This window comes from Protopterus annectens, chromosome 11.part0 (genome assembly GCF_019279795.1).
Source record: "Protopterus annectens isolate FY-2018-M chromosome 11.part0, PAN1.0, whole genome shotgun sequence".
NCBI lineage: Eukaryota > Metazoa > Chordata > Ceratodontiformes > Protopteridae > Protopterus > Protopterus annectens.
Genome location: NC_056745.1, coordinates 1160444173 through 1160456430, shown reverse-complemented (window position 1 = coordinate 1160456430; position 12258 = coordinate 1160444173). Strand labels below are relative to the sequence as shown.

Below are 12258 nucleotides of genomic sequence, written 5' to 3'. Positions count from 1 at the left end.
GAGTTGGAGGCCAGGCATTTGGAGCTAGAAGGCAAGGAAAAGGAGCGGCAGAGGAGGCATGAGAGGGAAATGCTGACTCTTCACCAGAGTTATGGAGGTAATGGGGAAGGGAGTAACTGGACCCCAGAAGCACAAAAGGTCAGTAAATTTCTTCCACAATTTAAAGAGGGGGATGATTTTGATAGTTTCATTCATATGTTTGAGAGGGTATGCAAACAGTATAGTGGTGACCAAAGGCTCTGGGTATGGCTCCTGACCCCCTTACTCCATGGAAAAGCTGTAACTGTTTTGTCAAAAATGTCTGACGTTGCATGTTTTGATTATACTACTGTTAAAAATCACTTGTTAAAATTGTTTAAGCTAACATATGAAACGTATAGGAAAAAGTTTTGTGAGCATAGAAGCAAGGCACATGAAAGTGTGTGTGAATAGGTTGCTGAACTGAGCACTTATTTCCATAGGTGGGTTAGTGGATGTCAGGTCACCACTTTTGAAGGGCTGGCAGACCTTTTGGTGAGGGAACAAGCCCTTAGCACTTTGCCTGAGGACATGAGGATCTGGTTAGCTGAAAGACAATGTGGTACTTCAGATGAGTTGAGGAAGAAGAGAGACCTATACCTGGCAAGCAGGGCAGCCCTGCACAGGAAAGGAACCCCCAGTAATGCTCATGGGTCTAAAGGAACAGAATCTGCCAGTAGCAGGGGAAGCCACTAGTCCAGGTACACATCCAGGACCTAGGGTTAAATGTTTTGAATACAGCCAGTGGGGCCATGTGGCATACAGATGTCCATGGAGGCAAGATGGGGAACAAAAGGTGAGGGAGCCAGTAAGTGGGAAAGACAAAATGCCAATAGTAGGTTGTCTTGAGACAACAAGGGTACCAAACTACCATCCTGCAGATGTCCTGATACGGAAGGATTTGGATGAGGGAGTACCATGTGCTTATACAGTTACACACAGTCAGTCTAGATGACAAGCATGTGGGTCTGGTAGCCTGGGGGAGACCCAGACAGACTGCATACTTGCAGCCAGAACTGGTGAAGTGGTTATTTCAGGGAGGAAGCTACCCTGTAGCAGTAAGACTGAAGGTGAACCACAGCTGCTTGGGAGTACTGATGGTCCCTTAGACAGAGTGACTGCAAAGGTAGAGGTGAGTAGGAGTACCCAAGCTGACAGTGAGGCAGCACTGTTAGAGGATGCCAGACTTCCTGTGGAAGGGGAGTTGGGAAGGGTTACAAGGAGAGAGTTGAAACAGGCTCAGCTCTCAGACCCTACATTGCAAGGCCTGAGGCAGGTAGCTAGGGAGGCACCTGATTCTCAAGGAAAGGGGGAATCTGTATACTGGGACAAAGGGTTACTATACAGAGGGTGGACCCCTGAGGGAGGGCTAGAAGATGAGAGAGTATAGCAGTTGGTAGTGCATACAGCCTGCCATCTGGCACTTCTATCCATAGCCCATGATATTCCCTTTGCAGGTCATATGGCATAAAACATACAAAGAGGCATATTATGCAGAACTTCTATTGGCCTGGAATTTCCAGAGATGTAACAGGGTACTGCAAGACCTGTGAGCAGTGCCAAAAGGTAGGCAAGGCAGGAGACAAGGTGAGAGCTCCTTTGATGCCTTTATCTGTGATTGAGGAGCCATTTCAGAGGGTAGCTATGGATATTGTGAGTCCTCTGAGTACCCCAAGTTCCACAAGGAAAAAGTATATCAGATAGACCTAACTCCCTCAAGCAGCGTTTTTCAAGGGTCACTTGAAAAACTAGCTTGAGTTCTCCAGGGGGGAGATATGTGATGATTGGGTGAAGATAGATGAAGGCTGCCAGTCTAGCCAGATAAAATTTTGGAGATAATTCTGTCATCCGTAAATACAAATGTAAACCACAGGCTTGTTGTCTTTAATGGTAAAAATAGTGTTACATGTGGAACTGGAAAAAAATGTAACAACAGTGCACTCTGCTGGCAGAAAGCTGACAAAGTAAAGCATGTTGTGACCCTTTGATCTAAACACGGTGCTGAAATGTCTAAATGAAGACATTCTTTCTATTGTTTTAACCAAGAGTTAAATTGCTAGATTTAAACATGCACATGTATTTTTATTGCTCTGCTTCCTGACCAGCTGCAAGATAACAAAAGGAGATACTAGGAAAGTAAATGCAGTTTCTGTTAGCCTGGAAACCCAGGGAAGTGTGAAGATAGATGTAATGTGAACCAGGAATGTGATTTTAAAAACAGAGAGAATCAGAGAGCATTAAGCATTTTTGTCTTGACCATCCAACTCATCAGCACTCTGCCTTTGCTCTGTATGTAAGTTTATCTTAGACTTGTGTTTTCTCTTAGAAAGCTAGTAACTAGAAACATTAGACTAAGTGTTTTTCTGTCAGAACTATACTACTGAATTATTTTAAGTATTTCTCTGTGATCTCTGAACTCTTGACTAGTGTAGTAAAAAGTATTGTCTTGTGTTTTTAATTATTTACTATTAAATATTTTAAACCCTTTTAACTGTGGCTGTTTTGTGTAGAGATATTTTAAGCTCTAGAGTACATTGCACATATATATATATATATATATATATATATATATATAGTGATTCTGTACCAAGTCACTCTAATAAGCCTTGACTGTTTAGTCACACTTACCAGTTGGGTAATAATATTGCACAGTAATAATTGGATACTCTTTCATAAGGCCCTTTTAGTAGCTGATAAATATTAGCTGGGTGGTGGTGATTTCTACAGGATAGTCTGGGAAAAGGGGGCATGGCTGGTGAGCCTGTGCCAGCCTTCCCCAGGAGTGTCTGTGTGGTTGTATAAACTCTTCCCAAGGTGTGTGTGTCAGTTACTTGGGCAGGGACATGAAGCACTGGTTGAACAGAGATGGTGCTGGAGGGTTTAGCTTGCCCAGTAGGCTGAGATCTGGACCCTGTAGCTGTGCCAGTGGGGAGTCTTATTGGGGACCTGGAGAGCAAGGGTGTGACCAGCCCCGGACTGACTGTGATCTCTGTGTGCTCTTAAGAGAAATTGCACTTTACTGTGTGTATTTGTTATCCTTTCCTCCTATATGAGACACCCCTCACTGGTGTTAGTGGTGAGGATTGAGGCTCCTTGATTGTTGGGCCAGGGCACTGGCATCAGAGTGACTTTAACATCTGAATCACCATACACACTGCCTGTGCCCCCCTTGTCCCCACATGCATTGTCACCCACATGTACCAACAAGGCTTACCATCACAATCTGGGAAGCCATATCCATGTCTTCCCAGCCCAGGCTCCAAGTTATGATGGGTCTCTACTGTCCGGCCATGGCCCTGTCATCAGAGCAGCAGTGCAAATGCTGTGAGAACCAACAGCTCTCCCCTCTAAGGATGAATATGTGCAATTCTCCCTGACTGTGCCATTAGATGCCTGAACTGCTAGAATAACTTGGGTTGCTTAGGCTGTAGTCGGGACTTTATCAATTTATGTCACTGTTAAACATACTACTACAAAATAAGCCTTCCAAAAAAATCTGATATAGTCTATTTATCACCCTCACTCCATCTATCCTACACACCTGAATAAATTCATAAAAGTTTCTGCACAGCCTTTACAAAATGACATAAGGGAGGTGCGGCAAGTGCAACAGCCATAAGAACAAGAATAAGATTCCCTAAATATTAAACTATTAGCTGTCCCTTAAAATCTATCCTGAAATCTGCCATTTATTCCTACAAATTCTTCATTATATATTTCATCTCTTAAAATGATTTGCATGCCTTGTGTGTATCAAAGCTCTTAGTTTGATGGTCTAGTTCCATGGGTATAGGGGGACTGACACAGATGGCCTGTGTTTGGTTAACATCATGGATGATGGTAGGGCCATGTGGGAAGTATGAGAGTGATCACCTGACACTCAAGTGTCTATCCCATGGAAAGGATGTTGGTTTCACTCATTGCACTATTGACATATAGAAAAGGGTGTCCAGTTGCCAGCAGAAGAAGCCTAGCAGGCCCTTATTGCATAAGTAGGGCAGAGCTTAACCAAACAGGCAAACAAACTAGCACAGCATGCCTTTTGCTGAGTGACAGCAATTTTGGAGTCTGCAAGTTGCCCACAAGGATGGGGTTTAGGGATGTCCACGGGATCACAGGTTGACCTGCTCTCTACCACCTGGCTCTTACCTCCTGAGGAGGAAAAATGGTCTGAAAGCTGTACAGATTGGGAATGAATGAGCTGTCAGACTTTTAATTCATTTGTAGATACTTATTTCTTGTGCAAGAGGAGAAAGAAATGAACCAATGTGACTTAGGCAAGCCTCTGGTGAACTGGCAAAAAAGAAAAAATTTATTTATTTGACAATCATGTACTATAAACAAATTACCACACCCAAACTATATTCAGCAGAACATGCATCTTAATTTCCAGTTTTGAACTTTAATACAAAAATTATACATTACTCTGCATGGTATAAGTTTCATATTCAAAACATCTTGATGCAGACAGCCTTTTAGATAGTGAATTCTTCTTGCATACTGAAGCAACCTATGAATTTGGTCTCTAGATACCAGCCTTCATAGCGTAGCCAGATTTCACCAATCTAAACAAGCACAAACTCCCCTTGGTTAAATATACAACAAAACTTGCCAACCTAAAAGAAAGCTATCTTAGACTATATATTCCCATACTGTACCCAACAAAAATCCTAGGACCAACCAATTTCTCATTTCTGACCATTGTTTATTTCACCACTATCACTAAGCAGTAAATAATCTCCATCACACCAATACAAACCAGACTCACTAGCTGTAATATTTTGTTTAACTGCCTATAAATCATTCTGAATAGCCTTCTTAGAAATATATTCTGTTAAAACTATTCTAGTATGTTCAGTCATTAACATATTCCTAGGCTATGATCAGAACCTTCCTGAAACAATTATTGATCAAATTTAAAAATGTTTAGGCTTGTGTCTCCATAAACTCACATTTGCAGTGAGATCCATGATGCACTCTGAAAATCATTGTAACTCAGATAGCCTAACAAAATATTACAAATCCTTTCAGTAAAACAGCTGATGCTAGGAACCATCATAGACACATGTCATTATGTTTCTAAATCCATATGATTTATCTGGCTCATTTTTGATATTTTACCTCTAATGCCTCTTCTCCTGGCCTATTAATGACACTGATAGTTGATCTTCTGATAAGGAAGTGTATTCAAGCCAAGATGCAACCTGTAATAAACATACATCATTTTCTGCATGTATCACTAGTAGTAACACATTTTTAAAGCCTTAGCTTTCTATTACACTTCTACCGGAATAACTAAGGATGCTTTTCATGTATCAAATCAGTAATCCTGCCAATACTAAAGAAATACTTTCTGAAATACTTAGTTTCCACACTTGCCTAAACTAAAACTTTTCTTTAAACCAGCATAAATTGTAGCATCCCCACCACTACTCTAAGTACATGTCAATGCCAGCTGACTACCAGCACCACTAACATCATCTAAACGCTTCTGTTTTCTGTCAGTGGATATACTACATCATCACAACTGCTCAAGAAAACCCGCTGCCTCTTTTCAAACTAGTCAGAGAGGGAGATTCATTTTTTTCCTCCATATTCAGTTTCAAATGAGTCATCACATTCAAGGATATCTTGTCACAGCTCATCAAAATGCTGAGGTTTTATAATTACAAAACAAATTCAGGCATAGGTGTAATGGGTGCCAGTACCACTCACGGCCTGCTAACTTATGCAAGTAAATTTCAGGTCACAAACTAGGGCAACTGGAGAAAAGCAACTTTGAAAAACCCATTGTTTGAATCAGTTGTATCTTGTATAACTCTGGACTTGAAAAGTCATCATGTTTGTGACCTTATTGTCTACTGGCTTTTCATACCTCTCAACTGTACAGATGTTCGTAGAATGTCCAGACTGGCAAACTGGTGTCAAATCAATAAATGCTGAAGTTAGAAAATAGGCATTTGAGTTTCAGACTTCATACCCTTCAGAAAATTCTAATGCTAAACCTGTTATTCTATAAACTTTCTAAGTTTGTAAGAGCAATATTTTAAAATTGTCCCTATTTTGGGGCTTTTGTCCCACTTTCATTAATGGCTTTGTCGAGATTTCTTGCTCTAAGAAGTTGAGAGGTATGTTTGTGAGAACTGGGTAGTATGAAAACAGGTATGAAATTTTGGGGAGAACATAGATCTCCTTCCTTGGTAGTAGGGATATAATTATTTATTTCCAGGCAAGGGACACAGACCGATAGATGATGGTGACAATATGCATGTGCATTTGCATTAAAGACAGAGTGATTACATCTTCATAGTTTTTCAAGGATCAAAGATGTATTAAATTAATCACGGTGTTGTGCTGTAAGAGCAAAAAAAGGAGTAGAGTTTAGACATGGACAAGTGGAACTAAAGAAACATCAGGAGAACTAGAAAGAAGGGGACAAAAACTGACAGTTTCTTACTATTTATTCGTGAATCTATTACCAGTTAGCTGTGGAGACAAGTTAATGCAAGCTGGAGTTAACAGAGATCCTAGTTAGAGCAGCAGTATCTTTCTGTAAAGTTGTTGACCTGTATGAGCAGCTTGCAGCATGCTAAAGTACGTTATGTTATGCACCTTCTTTCTGCACTCCTTTTCCACTTCATTAAGTCTGGCAAATTTAGCTGATCTTGTTGACTCAACAAATTTTCATGCCTTGTCAATCAGTACATTTTGGCTCTTACAACTATGGGAGGGTGGGCTGTATATAGAATTTTTCCCCACACACAATTTTTGAGTAGGTACTATAGTCATATAATTATGAAGTAATAGCAGTAAATAATGCCTTAGTATAATCATGCTATAATTAACAGTGCTGCAAAATAATCGACACCTAAAGGCTGGAAATACAACAGTAAGAACGACTTGAAAATGGCGCCAGACGTTCTTGAAAAAGTGCATATAAATAAAAAAGAAACAATCAACATTCTTAGAGAGTTCACTATGACAGCTCAAAATTGCTATTTCTGCCTATAAGTTTGTGTGTGTGTCTGTCTGTCTGTTTCTCTGTGTGTAGGGGTAGTGTTGGCATTCTGTTGCTTTAGAAATGCATTTTGTTATTTAAGAAAAGATTGCACTAAAGTTTTAGGCATGTTTGTATACCCACATTTTTTCATGTATGGTGGATTGATTTTTTTTTCTTGCTTATTAAATGTATAAAAAGCAGACCCACTGAGTGTCTCATTCAGATTAGTACAAAATCACCAATTCTTTGATTTAGTCTACCAAACCAGTCAGTTACTGAAATTTTCCTTTCTGCAGTGTGTGTCGTTTGATCAAAGATCAACATGTAGAAAATAGTATTCTGCATGTTTAGTATTTTATTTTTTTTTTTTGCATTTTAAACTATTTTACTACAGTAATGTTCAATCTTTTATTGTCAGAGTTCTGCATTCACTTATGGAGGATGTTTTATTCCATGTGTCTGCTAGGTGTGATCAAGGCTACCAAGGTGTTGATTGTATGTCAGAGGCCCCTCTCAGTTCCAATGTCATGTCTGATTTTGAAAGTCCAGTTGCTTTATTTAGTGAATGGCAAGAAGTCATTGGAGGAGAAATTGTGAGCCCAGAACAAGGATGTGGAATAATTTCTTCAGGATCTTCTTTGTATTTTAACAAGGTATGACTGTTTTTTTTATTTTTTTTTTTGAGGGGGAGGTTCATTACTGGATATGATATTATATTGCCCTTATGTCTGAAGTATTTAACCTTTAAGTAATGTCATCCACACTAACTTCTGCTTTTGCATCTAGTTAATTTTACCTTAATTGTTACTGTATCTTTTTCTTATAAACCATGGATTCATAAAGGTTAACACAAAGAAGACCAGCCCTACCACAATGCTTTTGCTGTCTCTTCACTCAGAAAGGTTCCCATTATCACCTCTGTTACCCCCTTCTTCACAATTCCATAATATTTCCCACCCTTTCTTACAAGAGAATTCAAATTATGATTCTTGTTGCAATAAGTGTCAGAATTATTTCTTCGTCTGCCTGCCTTCAGACTGTCTGTTGCATGTTTTATTTTTTCCCACACTGTATTGCATAGGTCCTGGCAGTAAAATTGGTGTTGTTGTACTTTAATATATTTAGTGAATTTTATTTTAGCACAGTTTTCTTTTTCTTTTGGGGTTTTCTTCTGTGCTTAAGCCAAACCACATATCTGAATATAAAGTTTTGAAAGCTTTGCTTATGGATGGTTACCATTTATCTCTGAAGCATACATCAGAGAAATTAAGACTTGTTGCAATGCTTTGTCCACTGTGTGTAAGATTGCTGGAGTTCACATGGTGAAGATGCCTGAAAATTACTATAATGTTCTTGTTGCCCTGTTTATTAACATGGCTGCATAATATTTTCTTACATTAATACCCTGCACTACATGGCCAACCTTGTCATTTGCTTATATGACCCTTGTAACATATGGATCATAAAACCATTTCAGAAAACTTGAGTAATATTTTGAGTGGTTCAACCTGCAACTAATGTTGTTTAGATATTAATTAAAAAACACTTGTGTTAATTGTTAGCACCCAAAAGGCTTTTAATGAATTATCCAGATTGAGCTATTACTTCACCAAATGGTGGAATTAATGAGACTGTTAAATGATAAAGTTCTTGTGTTTTTTTCTTTATCAGAACCATCATTTACCTATGATAGATATGCATAAAAATTGATCAATAAAACTCAGGCTACACATGGCATCTGATATATTGTAGCCTGCCTATTGGTCTAAAAAGCTAGGCAACTCTTAAGTCAAGATCCGCTAGTAATTACACCTGAATATGCATTTTCTCTCGCTATTGTATACTCAGCCATGAGCATATAAACATTACAAGCTCAATAAACAAAGTCTGCAGATTAATAAATTTAGCTGAAAGCTAATGTTACTGCCTTATATGGTTCTATTGCAGATCTGCTAACTATCCTCAGAATGACACAAGTTTAATTAATTTAATGGTAAATCTGGAGACAATATCCTAGGTCCTAAGTTGTGGTATCATAGAGTTTTCCAGCTACAGGATACAGTGATTTTGGAATTAGTATACATTGCTAGTAGGGGTGAGGGGGCATAGCCCCTAATGTCTAGTGGGAGCAGGGGAATTCTGAGCCTCTTCTTGTACTGACACTGTCCTCCGATCTCTTTTGTCATCTTTGTTTTTGGACATATATGTGCCACTAGCAAGCTAACTGCTTGTTTTATTATATATTATATTATAAACTAGCTGTTTTGGTTTCTGTCACAATCTTAGTCACCTTTCACTCTTAGCATTAAGCATTTTTGTTCTCTTTTGTTTTACTTGTCAGTACCTTATCTGTCCTATTATTATAGTGGCATACTCAACAGTTGCAGTTTTGCCTAAATCCTATTGTGTTTAGTTGGTTAGTTTTAATGGAAAAGGGTTTCAGGAAATGCAGCCAGTGTGGCCACAAGATACTGCCCCATGGCACCCACAATCTCTGTGTGCTCTGCCTTGGGCCAGGGCACTGCACTGATTGGTGGATTGCTTCATCTGCAAGGCCTTTGGGCTTTGCTCTCTTGTTGAAAGAAAGAAAGAATAAGTTGATTTTCAAGGATCTTCTTCCTCTCCAAGTCTTACTCTATGAATGGTTACAAACCTTAAAATCACAAGGGCAATGACAGAGGAAAATTGAGAGCGAGAGAGAGAGACAGAGAGAAAAGGAACCCAGAAAGAGTAAACCTGAAGCTATAGGCCCTAGCTCAGCACTGGAACTTCATAGACAAGAATCATCATATCCACCAGCTGCATCGACTTTGGTGCATTCAGCTACTCCCTCCTCCACCCCTCCCTGGCATAGCTCAGTCAGTTGAACTGTATAAACCAATTCATCCCCCTGGAAAAAATCTCTTATCCTACAGTCTTGTTCGTCTCTGGAACTCCTTACCCCCATCCATTCGTACCATCACAAATTACTTCTCATTCAAAAAATCCCTTCACTCACACCTAATGTCCCAGTGGGAATGCTCCTGCTCCCACCCAACATAATCTCCTCATACTGAGAATTTTCACTTCTCCTCCCCTATTCATAATGAGAATTTCTACTTACTCTCCTAAACTCATAGATCTTGCTCTTGCTTGTATTAGCTTTTTCTGAATACTTAAAGGTACCTAAGTGTAAATATACCCCCTGATGGAAAAGGTTCTCTATTTCTATATTGAAAGGTTCTATGTCAGCTCATATACCTTTCTCTTGATTATATTAAGCTACTCATCCTGAATGTATGAAATATATCTCCGGTGTAACCCACCCTAAGTTGTAAAAGCCTCTCAGTTTCTATATTGTAAATTGTTTTCAGCGATACAAGATTGTAATATTTGTATATGATTATACACTAGTCTACTGTATTTCCAAGTCCATAGGAATTGTATAATTGAAACTAAATACCTTATTGTAACCTTGCTAATTGTTTTTGGAGCTTTTCTCCCCAGGACTCCATTGAAAACGGGTTCTTTTGTCCCAATGGACTATCCTGGTAATAATAAATAAATAAAACACTTAGTGTACACTCTTCTGAATAAGAACTGACTGATTTATGGACACCAACCCTCCATCTGCATATTCATTTTAGTCTACTAGATCCTTTTAGAGTGCTTCATTCTTAGACTGAAACCAAATGATGAAGGCTTTCCTTAAGGCACAGATTGAGATGGGATTGAGGCCGAATGATGAAGGCTTTCCTGAAGGCTCAGACTGAAATGGGATTGAGACAAATTGATGAAGGCTTTCCTAAAGGCTCAGATTGAGAAGGGGGTCATCCCATTCCTCTTTGGCTGCAGAGCAGATCAGGATGGCCCACAGTCTCCTATCCTAGCTCCTTACCCTGTCCCTGTTTCAGTACTAGTGGTTTTGGATGTTAGAGCTCAGTCAGAGCCTATGTGTTTGGTACCATCCAGTGTTTCTACCCTAGTGCCAACCATTATTCATCTAACTCAATCTATGCCAAGGTCCTCATGTCAAGAAAGTCTCAGACTTGACCTATAGACGCTGAGTCTTCATCACGATCCTTGGCACTGACTCATTCAATGTCATTTTGGGCATCAGAGTCCTTTGTGTTCAACATTTTGGCTAAAATCTTGATTTCCGAGTTTTCTGGGTCTTTGATATTGCAAGTCTTGCCCTCACTACCATTTAGAACCACACTTTGGTGGGGGCAGCCACTGTGCTGACTTGGGGGTTTCCAGTGCCAACAAACTTAGGTCAGCCTTCAGTGTAATTGAAAGGATGATCACCTCCTCTTTGAGAAGGACTACAAAACCTCCATCTGCATCAGCTTCAGCCCTTGGCAACCAATAATCAGACGATCAGATAGCCATCTCATCTGTCATCCAATGGACACAGCAGGACAGAAAGCCTCAAAGAGCCTTTCCAGAATAAAACTGAATTCTCTCAGGACTAGAAAAGATCCCTTTCAGATATTTCCAAGAAAAAGATGTGCAAAAAGATGCATATGGACTTCCCACAGTGTTGTTGACCTTAGACACAGACTTAGATAATTTAGATGGTTCCTCCCTATCTCTTCAGGAAGATGCCATTTTTGATGAAATCCTTACATTAATGTGCCAGATAACATCTTAGCCCACCACCCCACTGTCTTAGGAGAGAGTATTGCTAGTGGCTTTCTGGACTGCACCTTCTACCTCCTGGATGGTACATCCTTATCATCTCACAGACTTGGTCACTATGAGGTCATGGCAGGAACCAAACTCCACTGAAGTCATCCCCAGGAAGCCAGACAAAATCTTCCATCACCCTAAGCATAGGCCACACTAGAGCAAGGGCTGTTTGGTGAACTCCATCATTGAAGCAGCAGCCACCAGGAAAGAGCTGTAAGATGACACAACTACTGCCCTTCCACCAGGCAAGCAGTTGTGAACAATGGACAGGATAGGGAAACACTGCATCACATATATAAATCTCTTCCAAAGAGATTTAGCAGAACAGGCTTTAGACTCTTTGTGAAAGCCACCCAGTCCTGAGTCACAAAAACAGGCCAAGAGTCACGTCGCTACAATATTAAATATGTCTAACCTCCTTATGGGGCTGCTACGCAATGTAGCCAATAAGGCAGCAAGAGGGATGGATACTGGCATTACAATGGGGAGATTTTGCAAATAACTTTAAGGCTTCATTCACCAATCCCCCTTTATGTGAATGATTATATGGATCTATGGTGAAATAAATT

General features: G+C 39.8%; 1 protein-coding gene across 4 annotated transcripts in view; it reads left to right on the top strand.

The window, feature by feature from the left end:
* The window catches only part of RELN (reelin), a 3085913-nt gene that overhangs the window by 2065457 nt on the left and 1008198 nt on the right, over positions 1-12258 (top strand). For all 4 annotated transcript variants that reach the window (XM_044088524.1, XM_044088525.1, XM_044088522.1 and 1 more), the window contains exon 24: positions 7485-7671. In XM_044088524.1, the coding sequence (XP_043944459.1) occupies positions 7485-7671 (187 nt within the window). The remainder of the gene's footprint in view (positions 1-7484; positions 7672-12258) is intronic.